Below are 20,524 nucleotides of genomic sequence, written 5' to 3' on the forward strand. Positions count from 1 at the left end.
CCAGTTTCAAAATGCCAAGACTGACTTCTCTTCTTTTTAAATAATAAAATTACCATGCCCATCTCAAGTACTTTTCTAATAATAAAACCTTCTTTATATGACAACACCGACAATTTTAATCTTGCTAATTCGAGTTTGAGGAATGAGATCTACCCCTTGGAAAACAGGCATTCTATTAATTTGGAGTACCTGAAACATTACAAAGAAATCAAACATGTAAAATAGGATAGGGTAGCTCTTTCCTGTTACTAGAGATTAGTTAAACCATAAAGTGTAACATGACAATGAAGCACTTCAAAGTTAGTAAAGTGAAAGGAAATGGTTTATGGTATTAACGAAGCATTCAAAATCCTAAATCCTCAAAAGCAAAAACCAAATGGTCCTTTCCTCAGAATTTATATTTAAAAAATACAAGCAAAAGTTCAGCAGTGAAACGGGGCTCAATTAAGATCAAGCTGAATTCTCTGCAAATTGACAGCAGACTGTATTCTACATTTTGCTATCAGCCAGAGAAAAGCAAGGAAAATGTTTATCACCAAACTTTTTCAAGCAAATCATTACCGAAGATAGCTAGCATCTTTTCTTACTCACTTGTTGGAGGAAAGTTGGGAGCTGTTGTCTCATTTGTTCTTGAAGCTGAGGATTTCCAGCAAATAGGGGATTATTCAGCATCATCTATGGGGCAAGTGTTCAAACAATTTTAACTGGAAATATCTGAAACAAGTAATGTACCTTGTTTAATAGTCTATCTTCCCCCAAGTGCCTAATCTGGCACTTAACAGGGAGGAAGGTAGAACATGAATAAAAAAGGGAAGATACTGTCCACAAAAGGGATCGCCAAAACAAAACAAAAACGAGGCATCTTCTCTCTCAATGGGAATGGTGATTATGATTATGACATGCAATATCCTAAAAAATAAAAGCAACCATTTCTTTGACTTTTCCTTGAGTAAAGGTATTTGCCCTTGAAAGAAAAATGGGAGTAACTGGCATTCATGAAGATATATTTTCTGCTACACTGACAGAATAAACATAAGCATCAATACATGAAACTATACATGGCTTGCACAGACACCTCAACACACAAGTGGCAAGCACAGAGAAAATCCACATCCGGAACTGCTGTATCTACCTGCCTACTGCAAAACAGATAGTATTAGGTCCAGAAAAATAACACCGCAGAACAGCAACCAACTTGCCAGAGAAATGGAGCTGCTAGGTAAATATAAGCCTAGGACTAGCACCGATAGATCTCTGGGGATAAAGTATTAAAATGCTTTAAAAAGACCTTAAAAGAAGTAAATCCATTTGAGAACACGAAGATTAGCCTCTGGATTTCACCTCACTACCACCACAGATGAGAAAAATGGCATGCCTCCTAACCTTCAAATGGGTGTTAAGAGTTAAAAAGTCAGGGTCAATATTAACATGATGTTGTATACCTGAAAATAAGATTACAATACACGATCAGCATAACCAGAAACTAATAAATTCTCACAGCTTCAAAAAAGACAAATTTTTATATCAGTTTCCCCAGATGGAGTGAAAAGTCAACTAACAATGATTTACTGATAGCCTATTTACCAGTCCACATCCAAAGTCTGGGGGGGTGGGGGATGATCCTTGCCCTCAAGTAATTAACTATATTTGAGAGAAATTATATGTTAACTACTAGAAGTAGAGAGAATTCTTCCCTCCCTCCTTTAGTTTATCAATTGTTGCAAAGTAGATTAATTTCAACAAAATAAAGTAGGAAGAAGTCAGACAATGTTTTATGGATATACAGCATTTATTTCAAAGTGACCAATAAGTTCACAGTAAATAAAGTAAAACCTACTTGAGACCAACAAACCTGCTTCTTTAACGGCTCCAGTCAAATATTTTTTATTATGAACATATATCAATAAAGTTATCACATTTATCTTTCAGGATTCATGTTATTTGAACAAGTGTGTCATCTTAAACGGATTCATTCCTTCTCAGAAAATTGTATCTCATTTGATTAGGATATTTCTCCTAACGTACCTGATTGTATATAACAACAGTTTTTACAATCAGACTTTTTTGAATACCTAAAAATCAAAATCAGAATAGAGAAACTACAAACTTTAATCTGCTGGTAACCAAAGTACATTGTAAGCATTTCTAACAACTGTCTATAATAAAGGACGATTCATATCTAGCTTTCTTTTGTCAACATTTTGTTTCAGAGTAAAAAAGCAGCATACAAAAGTGCTCAAGTCACTTTATAAATGTAAAATTGTTAGTTTAAATGGCCAGGAATGTGCTTGTTAAAGTCAAAATTTTAAAGCAAGACGCACATTTAATGCTTATTATTAATTAGCTAAATATACATTTAAAACCATACAAATAGGATCACTCTGCATACATATTTTCCATTTATTTTAAACAAAAGTACTATCACAGTAAGTTCAAGCATTTAGTAGTAATAACTCAGTCTAATAATTTTCTTATGAATAAAACAGTATTTCATAAAACGTACCTACAATATACAAAATTTAAAGTATACAAAAAATTTATCTAAAAAATCTTTACTTCCAATTTTACAAATTTTAAGAGGACAGAAGCTGTTGCTGAGGATTGCAACACAAAGGTATCTGCTATATACTTGAATCAACATGGTTCCATATTTTACAAGTATAAAAACTGTTTCATTTGACATAATGAAGAAAGTGATTAACTTTAAAAGCTTTTAAAATTCTGGAAATGGAAAGTGACTATAAAGGAAACTATTTCAAATTCCCAACATTCCACAGAAGGGAAGCCATTCTTAATAAATAGCAAATACAAATCACAGATGATCATGGTTTAGTTCACATTCTCCAAGGTTTTTCAAGCCCAATGGTTCTTAACTCTATGGGTATATCAGAATCACCTAGGGAACTTGGGGAAAAAAAAAAATTCAATACAGTTATACCAAAATCTCTCAGGACAGGGCTAAGAATTTTAATTTTAAAGTTCCCAAGGTCATTCTAAATGTGAGCTAGGGTTGAGATCCACTCATTTTTTTAGTTATGGTCTGTTCAGAAACAAGTTAGAAAATGAATTATTTAATAAAGGACCAGTATACTAACTTTGGGTGGAGATCTGTAACGGAAAGAATGAGAATACTGTTCCCACAAATCTCTCTTCACCAATAGTAAACAATTTCAGGCTATTTTATAACTGCCATTTTGAACATGACTATTATTCAGAATCTGTGTGATCTAATAAATAAAAGTATCAAATGTATTAACACTTCTAAATCACCTTCAAGATTTACCTTACACTAAAGAATAGGCTTCAAAAGGGAGACCAATTCAAAACTTTTGTATTCCTCTCCTATATCAACATATGTAGATACAAACTAAACCTGCACTTCTTTCTGAAGGGAGTGAACAGCAGAAATGAAGCTGTTTTAATTATATTGTGAAGTATTAATTTACTGTAAAGAAACAAACTGTCCAAAAAATTTGAGATGCAGTTTGCCTACTTCTCTAGTGTGTTAAGGCAGCACACACAAATGTGCCAAAATCACAATTATTTGATTAGGCCACTTCAATACACAGTGCTCAGTCCTTTATAATACAATTATAAACTCACCTGTGCAGCAAGGTCAGGGTTCTGGCTTAGTGACTGCATCATGCTTCTCATGTAGGGGGCAGACAACATGTTTTGCATAAGTTGTGGGTTTTCAGTTATTTGTTGCAACAAACTCTGCATTCCTGGTGTGTTGAACATACTAGCTGAAAGTTTGTTTAAAAAAAAAAAAAAAGACATTTTATAAAGGAAAAGATACGCAAAAGAAAGTTTTAAAACACATATACTGTGCATAATTTTAGCAACTGCAGATAAATACACATATTACTTATCAATTGAACTAAGAAAGAATTTTAAAACTAAGATCTCCAAAACTACACGCCCAACATATACCAATAAAGGAGGGTTTATGGACTTTAAACATTCTGGTTGCATTTATAGGAAAATCACATCTTATGGAAAGGCTAGGTTCTAAAACATCAATTTAAGGCAAAAGTTTGATATGGTAAAAATTACTACTGAAAAAACCTCATTAAGTGAAGAAGTCTGAGCCAACTTTTCCTCCAGGATCGCTTAATTAGAATCATATTCAGCACTCAATATATGTTCCCACTTAAGAAAGAAGGAAGCCTTCTCGCCCAGGCCTCCACCCCATTTTCACTAACTCCTGGCACTCAAGGAATTCAACCCCAAATTAAGGGAGCTTCTTCTTACTTCAGTTTCCCCATCTGTAAAATGGGGTAAACAGTATCTACCTGATAGAGTGGTTTTTACAATTAAATTAATGTGTAGATGCTTGTTACTATTATTCTTTTTTGTAGAGAGCTATAGCTAAATTTACGTGAATTCAACATTCTTTGAAAACTAATTAATTTGTTCCACATATATCCAGATTTTCACCCGCTGGCTAGATATACTCAAACTCAAGTAAACTTACAACTGATTAGCTTTTTCATTTCCCTTCTGTTCTTATTCCACCCAGTGTAGTTTAATGGGCTCAAGACATTTGACTCTTCCAGCTTACCTTTCTAGTTTATTATAATTCTGCTCTTTTTCTGTAATAATTTTTGCTTTTCCTATTCTCTCATGTTATTTCAATTTAGGTTTCTTCCCCCCACATCCTAGAGTCCAAGAATATTCAAAGATAGCTGATAAACATAGCCTGCAGGGCAAATATGACCCATGACCTGTTTTTGTACAGCCCATGAGCTAAAAATGGTTTTTACATTTTTAAATGGTTGAAAAAAATAATAATAATAAAATCTGACAACTGTATGAAATTCAAACTTCAAGATCCATAAGTAACATTTTATTGGAACATAGTCATGCTCCCTCATTTATTATCTATAGCTCTGCACTACAAAAGCAGAGTCGTTTCGACAGAGGCTCCACGTGGCACTATCATACTGCTCTATACTGCTGTTCAGCATACCACAAATCAGTGAGTCAGTTATACCTCATGCCATACGAATCACTGTAGCATGCTGTTATTTCTTTTTTCATTACCACTGCATACCAATTATGTCAGAACAAGAAGAAAAAGGGGAGAATTGGACTATGAATGCCCTGCTTTTAAGGCACAGAAGAATATGGATTACTTTATCAAATGAGATGGCAAAACCGTATTTACTATGCAATGACACTAAAAGAATACAATACACTTCAACACTGCTACAACACTTATCACAGTATTCCCAACTCACAGTAAAGTCAGAAAAATACAAAATCTAAAATACAATTATCTCATCATAGCCAAACTGCTTCACAAAAATAAGAAATGAAAATAAGGCTGCAACCAAAGTTAGGTTCCCAAATGGTTCTTTTGTTAGCCAAGCAAGGAAAGCAGTACACTAGTGGTGATTAATTAGCATGATTATTTAAATCTTGACTGTGGCAGCCAAATAAATGTGTCCAGAGAAAATAAACTTAAGACCATTAGCATTTCAAGGAAAACAGTTTCTCAAGAGTTAAAGGACATTGGGCTCTACATCAATAATCAATTAAAAAACAATGCAGGGACTTCCCTGGTGGTCCAGTGGTTAAGACTCTGTGCTCCCAATGCAGGGGGCCTGGGTTCGATCCCTGCTCAGGGAACTAGATCCCGCATGCTGCAACAAAGATCCCACAAGTGGCAATGAAGATCCCACGTGCCACAACTAAGACCTGGCGCAGCCAAATAAATAAATATATTTTTAAAAATTATACAGAATATGAAACTACGTAATGTTTTTAAAATGAAAATTATTTTGAGTAGTATTCCTTGCTTCTTGACAAATGTTACTGATACTGCTCAGTTCTTGTATTTGAGGAGTCAATGTCAAGTTTGAAGTAACTGAAAAATTAGTTTTTATAAACAGTCTGCATGGACTAACAGGCAAAACTATTTTCAAAGTTGAGAGAACACTCATTTGGTACAACCTGAGGTAGAATCTGCTAAGATGTGCTACATCTGATGATGATAAAAACACATGTGGAGTATTAAAAGAATTACTTGGACAAAGATATAATGCTTATAAAGTATTTTTAATGCTTATAAGTATTTAAATGCTTATAAGGTATTTGAAGACTATAGTTAAATCACTGTCTTATTCATCAGCAGGTACTCTGGAACATATTTTGAACTTTCACGTTATTCAACTGGTAAGAGTATCAATGATGAACTTCACTTCACTCCGGTGAACTAGTCAATATCATGAACTTTTGTCAGAAATATGCTGACTTGCCCAAACACACAGCAGTTTGACGGCTTAACAGAGGTCAAGTTTTCTGGTTTTGTTTGTGTTTAAAGAGGTAAAGTTTTACTGCAATTTTTTTAGCTCAGAGCTAAGACTGAAATTCTTCTGAACCACTCGACCACCATTATCAAACAATAAATAAATGACTTTGGAAATTACCTTTTGCTAAAGACTTGGTAATGTTTCTCAATGAATTCCCAAAATTACAAGGCAAAACAGCATTTATACGCCAAACTCATACCGTGGTTAAGTCATTCTGACAACAAATGAAACTGTTTGAATCACAGGCAATGTCAGGCTGCTTTATACATTCTCGTGCTGTCAAGTTAAAACAAGCAGCAAGTTCTCCATTCCCACAAATGTGCAGTAAAGATAGTTTTGAGCTCACAGTATTGTTCCAACAGCATTTTTTGGACCTCAATGCAAGTGCAAAGAAATATCCACATTTTAAAATTCATTTAATTGTATAATTGAGGCACTACCACCTAATCTTCAATTGGAAGTGATTAATCTGTCATGACATGCTAAAAGCCAAAAAGAATCTAACAGAATCCTATAAATGCTTTCCAACTGATGAATATGCTACGATAATAATATATTTTGGGAATGAACAGACATTTGAATGAAATAAGTAAAATCTCATTACCTATCAGTATTACCAGATGAACATTTGCAAATGATTTGCAACTGACAAAAGGAAACACTGTGAACATCAATTAAGCAAAATGTTATCCCTAAAAAGAATTCCATTCCTATCATTAGTTGATATGTGTAAGAAAATGTTATACCCAATTATTATTATATTTTTAATTCCATCAATAAAAGAACTTGTGGAACTTTGTTTTCTCTCGTAATGTAATACTTTTTTTTTTTTTGGCCATGCCGCATGGCTTGTGGGATCCTCGTTCCCTGACCAGGGATCAAACCCACGCTCTAGGCAGGGAAAACATGGAGTCCTGGGCTTCCCTGGTGGTGCAGTGGTTGAGAGTCCGCCTTCCAATGCAGGGGACACAGGTTCGTGCCGCGGAGCGGCTGGGCCCGTGAGCCATGGCCGCTGGGCCTGCGCGTCCGGAGCCTGTGCTCCGCAACGGGAGAGGCCACAACAGTGAGAGGCCCGCGTACCACACACACACACAAAAAAACATCGAGTCCTAACCATTGGACCACTGGGGAATTCCCTTCATAATGTGATATTCTTGATTTTGCCTCTTGGCCTGCAAAGCCTAAAGTATTATATCCCTTTGCAGAAAAAATTTGCTGACCCCTGCTCTAAGATTTCCTCACCTTCCAGAGTGAGCGCTTACAGGGCAAAAGAAGAGTCACGAATTTCACCTTTCAGGTATATGAGGTGTACTTATGAATATATATGCATACCTAACTAACTCTGAAGAGTTGAGTAAACATTATAATAGTAAAAAAGTGTAATAAGAATGTTAAGCCATCAGGGTACATTCGTTTTTGTTGTTTCTTATTTTCCTTTGATGGAAATATTAACATGAAATCTTAAATACTGTATCAAGCCATTAAATAAAAAATCTGAGTAAGAAGTTGCAAAACCATTTTTTGTTTGTAAGACAAAGTTGTTACTACAGACACCACGCTACAGTAAAAAAACAATTCGCCTATCAGTGGGGAAACCCAATTAAACCTTTGTTGTCTCTGATCTTAGACCTCTAAAATGTGAATAAAGCATCTCTCTCAAAAGTCTGTCAGTAAGAATCAAATAAGCATTAAGTAAAATCAGAACAGGATAATTCTTTTCCTTGTTTTAAACATGGTATTATCTGGATGTTTAGACTTATCGCAGTGATCATTTTGTAATCTATACAAATATTGTATCATTACATTTTACACCTGACACCTGAAGCTAATACGTTATATGTCAATCATACCTTAATTTTTAAAAATGGTATTAAATTTTTATAAAAACATTTAGTATTTTATCCAAAAACCTGATGATATCCACTGTATTCTATAAAGGAATATATACTACGGTGACCATTCTGATTATTTCCTCTCAGTAGTGAATTTTTAAAAATTCCTCATCCAGCATCTCATTTTTCTATTTCCTCTGCCAAAACATAGGTATCTTTTTAAACATACCTAATCACTCTCACCTTAGGGACATGGCTCCGTGCTTTCATTTCTTCTCATTTAAATGCTAACTTTTACGACTAAAATCATCATTCTGGCTACTGATTTTGGACCTAATTCTTAGCATGTTAAACATCTGAATAGTTGAAAAGGATATCCACTTACTGAGTCTGGTCTACAGAAAAATGACCAAAAGTAAATTCCTAACCTGCTCACACATCAGAATCTCTAGTAACTTTACACAAACACAGATCTTAAACTCCACTGTGGCAGATTCTGATCCTTAAGGTCTGAGGTTAAGACTTAGAAATCTGATTTTTAAACAAATCTGGCAGGTACTCTGATGCAGCTAGTTTAGTCCTGGTGTCAGGAGTGGATACCCACTGTCTTCTATAAAAGAACACAAAACTGGACTAAAGCCAAGGAAAATGTGTCCCAGTGATTAAGTACACAGGTAACTGTGTTACCCCTACACTTCGTATTTCCTATGCTGTTGAAAGGAGAAGACAACCCACTTCTCCCAAACCATCTTATGAGAAGAGAAAACCACAAAACTGCCTCTGGAAACCTTCAAGTAACCTCTTGCACTAAAATGCACACAAGTGATTAATACTAATTCTTATGTATTTAAGGCATCCTTAAAAAACAAAAACAGCACCTTGCAACATGAAAAGATAGTTCACAAAAGTTGTTCCTCATACACACACAAAAGCACTAAGGATAACAGTATAAGAAATGTTTTCATTGTCCGAATAAGTGAGAACAAAGGGAAAAAGTATCAGTTGTTATGAGCATACCTCCTACTCCAGGCCCCAAATTTGGCACAGTAGAACTCTGCCCGGCAGTGCCACTGGCAGCACCACTACTAGTGCCCCCCACGGCACTGGTGGTGCCACTGGAAGCTGATGAACTCTGAGAAGCCTGTGGAGCCCATGGATTGGGTAATGGATCTCTATTTTCTGTACGGGAAGGTTGACTACCTTCACCTGAGGATGTATTGCTCACTAAGGAAGCAAACGGATTGCCACCAAACTGTAATAAAAGACACAAAAATTATAAAGAATAAGCTTTTGTTGTAAATAACAGATATGGAACTCTTTGTTAATGAAAATTGCGTTTCTGCATATAAAGGCAACCCTCAACCACACACATATTTATGTTAAAACAGGAGCCTTGGCCTGAGCCTCAGAGCCTGTGTTATTACCTGTTCTTGTGCAGCACTCAGCATTGGTTCCTGAATATCTGTGTACATGCGCCGTAAAGCATTATATCCCCCTGGGATGCTTTCAAGGTTGCTCAAAGCTCGGTCCTGGTTTCTCATCATTTCCTGCATCATTGCTGGATTCCTAGCAAGTTCCAATGTCTAAGAAAAAGATTTCCGGGGGTGGGGGGAAAGGCACTGAAATACACATGAACTATTTTAGCTATTAACTGCCACAGTTAATTTCATAAGTTTTCTAATTCTATGAATTAGCAATCTTCAATATTTAAATCAGAAAATTATTCTGAATAATTCCTGTTGTAAATCACCTCAAAAAGCAAGCTAACATTCAAATAACATCAAAAGAGAAGCACTTTGTTATGCATGACTGTCCATCTCTTGAATTGGACTCTTTTTATTTCTTAAATCTGCAAAATAACTATTTACAAAAATCTTTAAAATACAGCATAAAATTCAAAGTTCAAATAGTTCGAATTACAGCTTTGTTGAGTTTTCCTGAACAAGGATTAGGAATTTTTTTTTTTTTTACTTATAAATATGGCAAGCTCTTTAAATACAGAAAATTAAATAGAAGAAGTAAGTATATAATTTCTTAGCTAAATGAAACTTTCCACATACCTGTCTCATAATATCTGGATTATTCAGCATATGACTAATTTCTGGATTTCTCTGTATCAACTGCTGCATTTGTGGATTGGCCATAATTAACTGCCTCATCAGGTCAGGATTTGAAAGCATGCTCTGGACAAAGGGATTCTCCATGATCTGGACCATCATTTCAGGATTGGACATAAGTTGCCGCTGCATCTGGCTCTGTAGTTCAGAGAAGTTGGTAGTATTCAAACCCAAGCTACTCAGACCTGCAAGTCCTCCAAGCCCACCTAAGAAGATAAAGAGAAAAACACACATAAATGAAATTCAGAAGTTTTATCATTAATACGACTAGGCTAAAATATGAAGATGCAAAAATATTAACTGAATCAACAGCCTATTAACAGAAAACCATTCAGTTTAAAGCAAAAATAGAATTCCTATTACTTTCATAAGTACATGTTTAATTTCTATAATTCAGACTTGTAAAAATGCATTCACTTTGATATTTAAGTATAAGTAATAAAACCAAATAAATATATATATCCTATGTGTAGTATAATACAAAAATATATTTGGTCTTTGTCCCTGGTTCTAGGCACAGACCTCCTAAAACCCTCAGAATTTCCTGACTGAAGGGAATGTCTTTTGTTATTTGTAACAAGCCCCTTTGGATCATACTTCATTTATGCTAATTATGTTTCTTAGGGTGGAGCCCCTAGACAGCCTCAGGATGGGGTGGTCACCACAAAGACCAAGTGATTTGAGAGTTGGAACTTTTAGCCCCATCCAGGACTAGAAGAGGATATAGAGATGGAGTTCTGTGAAACTCTTGTGCAATGAGGTTCAGAAGCTTCTGGGTTGGTGAACACATCTAGATGCTATTAGGAAGACATGCCCAGAGAGGGCATAGAAGCTCCGCACTCTTCCCCCACCCCCCATGCCTTGCCCTATGCTTCTCTTCCACTTAGCTATTTCTGAGATGTATCCTTTATAATAAACTGGTACAGTTAAGTGAAGTGTTTTCCTGAGTTCTGTGAGCCATTCTAGCAAATTACCAAACCTGATAAGGGGGTTGTGGGAACACCTGATTTACAGCCTGCCAGTCAGAAGTACTGGTAGCCTGAGACCTGGACTGGTATCTGAAGTAGGAGCAGTCATGGGGGACTAAGTCCTTTAACTTGTGGGATCTGACACTAACTCCAAGTAGGTAGTGTCCGAATTGAACTACTGGATACCCACCCAGGCAGTGTTGGAGAACTGGCTGGTGTCAGAAAGACACCCCGGAATATGTCCGCAAAGGAAGAAATGAAAAATATACAGTAGATTATACTTCTAATAATCTCTTTCCAGAAGACTACTTTAAGTTTAGCAAGTAGAATTCACCTATGACTGGTTGGAACAGAGCTGCTGCCAATCATGAAAATAGATGTCTCTCTGGAGGAATTAAATCATGGAGAAACCTAATAGATCCAAGAGGATGATTAAGTGCTTATTGTAAAACTTTGTAAAATTATATAACCAGCCAAATGCATTCATTCCTCACTTACTGAACACTGTGCTACATGTTGGGAATAAGGTGACAAGAAAGACACAAGTATACCCTCAGAACTCAATCTGGTGGGAAAGACTGACAAGGAAAACAAATGCAGAATAAGTACTTCAAAAGAGACATTCACAGGATATCACGGTAATATAGTACCTAAGTGAAATGGCTGCTTTCCCACAAGATGACATTTAATGAACTTGGAAAATGAGTAAGTTGCAAGAAGCAGGGAGTGCTGGAAGATTTAATACTAGGCACAACAAACATTATATACAAAAGCACAGATAAAAATGTGAGAATTGCTGTATTCTTGAAACCACAAACAATTCAGTATGACCAAAAGGGCAGACAGCAGTGCTCACCAAACATCTCACGTGCAGCATTCTATTTCTTTTGCAGTTGGACAGGCCCATGTGACTAGTTATGGCCAAAGGATTGCAAGAAATGATGTGTGTCACTTCTGGCCCAAGTACAGAATACAAGGTCCAGCTTGGGACACTTTAGCTGTCTATTCTGCCACATTCCAAATGGTGCAGCTATAAGATGGCAGAATTCCATTAGCTTGAGTCCCTGAGAACTATGTAGATGGAGGCCTCACTGACCAGTGAAGAACATGAAGCACAAGCAAACTATTACATTTAGAATGAATAAACAACAAGGTCCTACTGTATAGCACAGGGAACCATACTGAATATCCTATGATAAACCATAATGGAAAAGGATATAAAAAAACAATGTCTCTGTGTATAACTGAGTCACTTTGCTGTACAGCAGAGATTGGCACAGCACTGTAAGTCAACTCTACTTCAATTAAATAAATTTTTTTAAAAAATGAAGAATGAAGAAAAGCTTTAGAGCAAGAAATTAAGCTTGTGGTAATAAGCCACTGAGTTTGGGGTTATCTATTACCACAGGATTGCCTATCCTAACTAGTATAACTGTTGAGATACGGTAAGAAATGGGGATGGAGAGGTAGACGGGGACTACATCACAAAGTCTTGAAAGATTTTAAAAGCAAGACAGTCACTTAAGATATTCTAATAACAGTGTGGAAATGACACAGAGCAAACATTTTTAAAAGTTGAGGAGCTACATCAAGGAAGTAACAACAGAATAGAATAATTGCATGGGGTGGGATAGAGAAGATTTTATGGACTAAGAGATTTGGTTGGGGAGAGGTAGTAGTTTGAGACAAGATGATGAACTTTTATATTTGTTTTGTTCTTCTTTGCTTTCTAAGGAGGCACATACAGGCTAACGGACTCAGAGAACATCAGGCAATATCAAAGAGAGCTGAATACAAGGCAAGGAGTTCAGAAGTGATGTGGGCTGAGGTAAAGATCTGAGTCAACAAGTTATAGTTAGGATAATGTCACTTGGGGAAAATAGAGTAAAAGAAGAGAAGAAAAACAAGGCAGAACTCTGGGGAACAATACTAATATAAGGAATAGGAAGAAGAGACCCACGAGAGAGAAAAAAAGTGGTCAGAAAATTAACCAGGGAAAAAGAATATCAGGAATTAAAGAAAAAAAAAATTTCAAGGAAAGACTGGTATGCATTGGAAGAGAGTGAATTAGATTTTAAATCACTTTCTTTTAATCTAAGTATCTAAAAATCTAAAAAAGTGTCCACTAAATTTGGCAAGCTAAGAGGTCAATGGTGACTTTATCTAGGGAATTTTCAGTAAAGTGATGGGGACAAGAAATGGAGCACAGCAAACTTAGTGAAAGAGAAATACAGACAGAAAACAGAAAATACCTTTTCCAAAGATAGCTTCCTTTTCCAAAGGAAGCAAAGGAAAGGTGGTAGTGGGATTCTGTGGCTTTTAAACGTGGAATAGACCTTAACGAAAAGAGACAGCAAAAGAAAAGCTGAATATGTAGGGTAAATGGAATAACTGATGGAGAAACGTAACTAAGATAGGAGGGGGTGGGAATGAGATAAGAAATGGAGGGACTAGGGAGATGTATGGCCTCAGACAAATTAACTGAGAGATTTACCTCAAAAACACCTTTCATGAGTCCGAACACTAAATAATTTCATCCTAATCTCTCTAGATTGTTCATGTTAATAATTTTGCCATCTAAAACTCATCTGCTTCAACCAAAAGAGACACATTTAACCCAAGATCATTTTAAAAAATAAGAGCATCAAGCATTTAAAAAAAGGCAAATGTGAATCCATGCCATTACTAAAAAACTTTTTCTGGAAGAGGTGGAAGGTTTGATCCTCGATATGTGAAAACTGTACATATTTTTTTAAATGTCATTTCAAGGTACTATACTTGTCATACAACTTCGGAACTGAAAGAAGCATTAAGCCATTTATCTACCTAGTTCAACTTTTGTTAGCTACAAACTACTCTTTTCCCAAAAAAAACCTCCCAAAGAACCTCAGTGTAAAAACTGATATAAGAAAACTATTGATAGTTTTAGCTGATGCAGAAGATTCTTAACCACTGGGCTTGCTCCCAGGCCCAGGCCTTTTTGTGCGCATTTAGAACAGTTAGGAAATCACTAATGCAATCTGATCCCTTCATTTTACAAACAAGAAAATTGTATTCAGGGGGTTAGCTTATGATCAACAACTAGCTAATCCTCTCCAGAGTCAATTATGTGGTGGTCGGATCAGGTATACATACAGTACATTTCTTTCATTATTGAAAAGAAATGTGTCACTTACTGACCACTTATTATATGTAAATGTAAGCTAAACAAGTACATCTGTATTTCCAACTACTACTCCCTTAATACCTACAACTACAGAAATAAGCTATACAAGTTTTTGTTTTCATTGTTAAAGTGACTTAATGTTTAATTCTATCATTTTATTTAAAACTACCCTGGGGGGAAGGAAGTTTTTAAAAAATCCTTAAAAAAAAATGACTAAAGATACTTACCTAAACCAAAAGGGTTGCTAGTGGCAGAACCAGATGTGGAGTTACTATTAGGAGCTGATGATGCAGTAGCATTGCTTCCACTGGTGTTTGTTTGCTGAGCTGAATGATCCTGAGGCCTAGGAAAAATAATTATATCACGGTATAAACACCGGAGCTAATTATTTCAAAAGAACCTCTGGAACTCCAATATGCAGAAATAAAGTTTAAGTTTTCAGAACAACTCAAATTATCATAGAGTAAATACACTGAAATAACTAAGCACTAGGAACACAAATATAAAGAAACATAGTGAAACCCCACAAAATCCAAACTATATTTCAACTGCCCTTCCTGAAGTATACTGTCATAAATATTTTATTACTTTCAATCATACTGATTATGTAAGAGAGGGAGACAGGTCACCTCACAGAAGAGAATCAATGACTGGTCACAATCACAAAGCTTGACTATATAAGCTACTTTTTATCTACCCCTTTCTAAGTTCTTGAGGGTTGGGGGGGGGCACTTTTACTCAGAAACTAAAAAAGTTAAAAGTAAAAAATAAAGAGAGACTTCACCAAAAGAAGGCTGAGAAATCAATACAAGTAATAACTGATTATTACTTAATATCCTTAAGTAAAAAATAAGGAGAGTTTATTGGAAACCCATTCCATGTGACACCAGTTAAGAGTTCTGAATCTCATTTCATCTGAATGATGATAAAATACCATATATAAATAAGTCTAAGGGAGCTCTAGGAGCTCTTTCACTAAGTATAAAATAATTTTAAGTGAAAAGAAAATATACCAATTTGATTGGAGATATTTTTACTTAGTGGTACACAAATAAAGGTATCTCTTAAAAACTGAATGGTGCCTTAGATTTAATGAAACATGGTTACTATTTGTGGTTTGCCAAGAAGATGAGTCACCCCTGATCTCTGTCCAAAAATCTCTCTAAACAGAAAACATAGCTAAAAACATTAATTTGCTTGTTTTGTAATTCAAATAATAACTCAATAATGATAAACCTTCTAAAATATTAGATGTGTAAGCATTAGCATTACTGAATCATTAAAACATTTGCTATCTACGTGAGCAGCAAATAAATGAATTTTAATCCATTTACATATTAATGACAGAAAGCCATTTAAAGCCAAGACTGGTTATTTTTAAGAGAGAAAGGTAAACATTTATTCATGGTTTAAAGTTGAATGTCTTCTAAAAACATACCTGTTTTGCGTTTTGATGACAAGGTGAACAGTAAGTCCATCGTGAATTCCATGCTGACTCAAAGTATCTTGATCTTTTAAAATTTTTCCAGCAAATATCAACACAAGTTGGTCGGTATGGGATTTAAAACGTTTAGAGATTTCTTCCTTGAACTAAATAAGATAAAATAAATATGTATTACGGATGTTTGCATAACATCATCTAGTCTAGTTTCTAGAAAAGTACCTCAAAAGAAGCCCCCACTACAGATACTGCAACAATTCAAATATAAAGACATAGTCTTTCTGTGTCCGTATCTTGATCTTAGTGGGAAATGAGTGTTACCACCTCACTCATCTCTAATGTAAACATTTTATTACAGGTGTACATACCCTATATTCAATCTTCTGCTAAGATCCAATAATTCACTTCTTTGTCATAGCCTTATTCTTTTTATATCAATGGTGCTAAACGTAGTTCAAGCCACACATAGCTCTTACCAAGTTTACAATAATCTTTTCCTCATGATTTCCATCTCAAATCCTGCTCCTTTCTAGTTCAATATAAAGAAAGCCAATTATACTGACTTTACGCCCCACCTCTTTCATTGAACATTTATTAACAAGCAGTATCATGCAGATGCAAAGATAGAAAGCAAAAATCTTTCCCTGAAGGCGAGCAGTCAGTAAACCACAAAGTACAGAGGAAGCACAAAGATAGTTAGAGAAAGTTTTCCAGTGAAAACTAATTAGAAAGTAGCCAGGAAAACCTGAAGAAAGGCTTCCCAGGGACAAGAATAAAATGCAAAAACAGAGAATAGAAAAGAGTGTCATACTATAAGAAAGGCTTACTTATTCTACACTAGATCAGTTTCTCAAACCTTCATCAAAATCACCTGTATACTTAGGTTTTTTTACTCCACTGTCAAAGTCAGGAAACCTCAGGGTGGTAAAGAAATTCAAAGAATCACATCTTACCCCAATGCCCTACAGACACCAATGCCCTACAGAAGTGGCTCTCGATAGATGATAGTATTATCGCCAAGACAATGTTTTGGAAATAAAAGGGGATATTTTTGGTTGTCACAGTAAGTGGAAAGACACAGTTAATGATATCTAACATTTTCTTGCAGGGGCAGGAGGGGAGATGAAGAGGAATACAAATATAAAGCAAGATAGGCCATATGTCAATCACGGTTGAAAATGAGAGGTACACAAAAGTTCATCACATTCTACCTTTGTGTATAAATGAAATTTTCCATAATCAAGTTACAACATTCAATGTAACCAACTGGTTTTTTAAAAAATCATATAGATAATGTGAATTATACTGCAGTAAATATTCTGGACCTTTTCCATATGACTTTCCTTCATTTGAAAATATACGATAGAAAACCATAATTCAAAAAAAACACATGCATCCCAATGTTCACAGCAGCACTATTTACAACAGCCAGGACATGGAAGCAACCTAAATGTCCATCAACAGAGGAATGGATAAAGAAGATCTGGTACATATATACAACAAAATATTACTCAACTATAAAGAGGAATGAAATTGGGTCATTTATAGAGACATGGACAGACCTAAAAAGCATCATACAGAGTGAAGTAAGTCAGAAAAAGAAAAGCAAACATAATGACACATATACGTGGAATCTAGAAAAATGGTACAGATTATCTTATTTGCAAAGCAGAAATAGAGACACAGACATAGAGAACAAATGTATGGGGGAAAGGGGTGGGGTGGGAGGAACTGGGAGACGGATTGACACATATACATTATTGATACTATGTATAAAATAGACAATTGATAAGAACATACTGTACAGCACAGGGAACTCTACCTAATGCACTGTGGTAACCTAAATGGGAGGGAAGTCCAAAAGGGAGGGGATATCTTTTTTTTTTTTTTTTTTCTGTACGCGGGCCTCTCACTGTTGTGGCCTCTCCCATTGCGGAGCACAGGCTCCGGACGCGCAGGCTCAGCGGCCATGGCTCACGGGCCCAGCATGTGGGCATGCGGCATGTGGGATCCTCCCGGACCGGGGCACGAACCCGCGTCCCCTGCATCGGCAGGCGGACTCTCAACCACTGCGCCATCAGGGAAGCCCTGAAGAAGATGACTTTTAATCCTATTTCAGATATAGAAACAGAGAGGTTCAATATGTCCCCCTCCTCTCACAGTGACACAGCTAATAAACTGCTAGGTTAAGCTTGAAATCTAGGTCTGACTTCAAGAACATCAAAACATTTTCATATGTAAAATGAGGTTAATCTAAGTTTGTGTTTCTTAACCTTAAACTAAGAAATCCTTTTCAGAATCCTTGATACACCTCATGTCATTCCAAAATATATAATTTAATTGTTTAAAATACAATTATATAGCATTTTAGCACATTTTAGGACTTGAAGGTAAGATGCCAGATTGACGACACACATCTCTTACATCCTTTCAAATGCCCACTGAAACAACAATGAAAGATTTCTTCATGCTTTATAGAGATATAACTAACTCACATATACGATTCACCCATTTAAGGTGTACAATGGTTTTTAGTATATTCACAGATACGTGCAACCATCACCACAGTCAATTTTGAAATTTTCATCTTCTCAAAAAGAAACCAGTACCCTTTAGCTATCACCTCCCTATTCTCCCATCACTCCAAACCATAAGAAACCACTAATCGGGGAGTTCCCTGGTGGTCCAGTGGTTAGGGCTAGGCACTTTCACTGCCAGGGCCCCAGGTTCAATCCCTGGTTGGGGAACTAAGATTCTGCGAGCCGCGTGGCATGGCCAAAAAAAAAAAAAAAAAAAAAAAAGGTGACTCCACAGATACCAATTTAACAAAAAAAGAAACCGCTCACTGATCTACTTTCTGTCAAATAGATTTGCCTATTCTGGACATTTCCCAATAAGTGAAATCATATAATATGCAATGTTTGCAAGGTACATCCATGTCATGGTATGTATCAATACTTCATCCCTTTTTATGGCCAAACAACATTCTATTGTATGAATATACAACATTTTGTTTATTCATTCATCAACTGATGGACATGGGGGCTGTTTCCACCTTTGGGCTACTATGAATAATGTTGCTATAAACATTCATGTACAAGTTTTTCTGTGGACATATGTTTTCATTTCTCTTGGGTATATACCTAGATGTGGAATTAAATTACTGGGTCATATGGTAACTCTTGATTTAATCATTTGAGGAACCACCAAAGTGTTATCCAAAGTGGCTAATGGCTATAACCATTGTACAATCCTACCAGCAATGTATAAGGGTTCTAATCTCTCCATGCCTTCACCAATATTTATTACCTGACTGGTATTTTTAATAGCCATCCTAGTAAATGTGCAGTAGTTTTGATTTGCATTCCCCTGACGGCTAACAATGTTGAGCATCTTTTCATGTGCTTATTTATATATCTTCTTTGGAGAACTTTATTAACATCCTTTGTCATTTTTTAATTGGGTTATTTGCCTTCCTATTATTGAGTTGTAAAAATTCCTTATATATTCTACATACAAGTCTTATCAGACATACGATCTGCACAAAGAAAATTTTAAAGCAGAAACTCATACAACAGAACAAATTGAGACCTTTTGGTCTTAACTGGAACAAAGTTTTCAACCCAGACATCCAGTGGACTCAAGAGAACTGAATCCTGAACTGGCAATACAGAAAGCCAAGCTAAAAGCTAATTCGATCCCCACAATCTACGGAATTCCTGGAAGACTCGACATGGTACCACCAGAGGCTGAGGATAAGGTATAAGGTGAGAGGTGCCTAAGGGCTAAAATAATGGGATTTGAAAGTCTAAGAAGCAGACACATCTTCACTGCACACTAAGTAAGCAACTGTCCCTCCCCAAACCCAACAAAAGACTAGATTTTTTTTTCTCTCTGGAAGGGGAACGTAGGGTCTCTGAACTAAAGAACACACCAGACACATTAAGAACAGACATAAAACACTAAAAACAGAAGATTAAGTAAACAGAGACATACCAGATACTGAGCCTTTCCCCCTTCACCTCACACCTATCAAACAGAATGCTGGCATCTGGACCTTCAACATCCAAGCAGAAAGACTGTAATATATAGTGTCTCCAAGGAGAATCTAACTAGGCTAAAATAAAAGAACTTAGAGATAAAGATCTAAGAGTTTTCCCCAGTTAGTCACCCTAAAGCAGCGGTTCCTAAAGTGAATGGAGGTCTCTATCTGCCCTGGGAAGCATCTGGCAATGTCTAAGGACATTTCTGGTTGTCACAACAGGGCTTAAGTACCACTGGTGGGTAGAGACTGAAGATGCTGAACATCCTACAATGCACAGGACAGCCCCAACAACAAAGAATTTTCCAACTCAAAATGTAATCAATAACAAGATTGAGAAACTGCTGTACTTCTCAAAGTGTTGTCCCCAGGTGCGCAACATTCACCATTCTCAGGTTAACTTGGTAGAAATGCAAATTCTCAGGCCCCAACCAAATCAGAAACTCTGAGGATAGGGCCCAGTAATCTATGGCTTAACAACCTTCCCAGGTGATTCTGATGGACACTACTAAGAACCACTGCCTGCTCTAGGTCTAATAAATTTCCCCCAGATTTGTAGGCAACAAAGGAATACATTAAGTGACATTAAAAGGATACAGCTACTAAAGTCAACAAAAAAGGTGTCCTTAACAAATAAATTG

The 20,524-nt window shown here is 36.1% G+C and overlaps 1 protein-coding gene across 2 annotated transcripts in view; it reads right to left on the reverse strand.

Annotated features, from left to right (window-relative positions):
• The window catches only part of UBQLN1 (ubiquilin 1), a 48,151-nt gene that overhangs the window by 4,518 nt on the left and 23,109 nt on the right, over positions 1-20,524 (reverse strand). The window contains exons 2-8 of one of the 2 annotated variants that reach the window (XM_082656169.1): positions 15,839-15,990; positions 14,628-14,743; positions 10,210-10,472; positions 9,574-9,732; positions 9,167-9,401; positions 3,604-3,746; positions 592-675 (exon numbers count right to left, since the gene is read on the reverse strand). In XM_082656169.1, coding sequence (XP_082512295.1) covers positions 592-675; positions 3,604-3,746; positions 9,167-9,401; positions 9,574-9,732; positions 10,210-10,472; positions 14,628-14,743; positions 15,839-15,990 — 1,152 coding nt within the window. The remainder of the gene's footprint in view (positions 1-591; positions 676-3,603; positions 3,747-9,166; positions 9,402-9,573; positions 9,733-10,209; positions 10,473-14,627; positions 14,744-15,838; positions 15,991-20,524) is intronic. The other variant, XM_082656170.1, reaches the window with a different exon arrangement.

This window comes from Grampus griseus, assembly GCF_964374135.1.
Source record: "Grampus griseus genome assembly, chromosome: 6".
In the NCBI taxonomy this organism is placed as follows: Eukaryota; Metazoa; Chordata; class Mammalia; order Artiodactyla; family Delphinidae; genus Grampus; species Grampus griseus.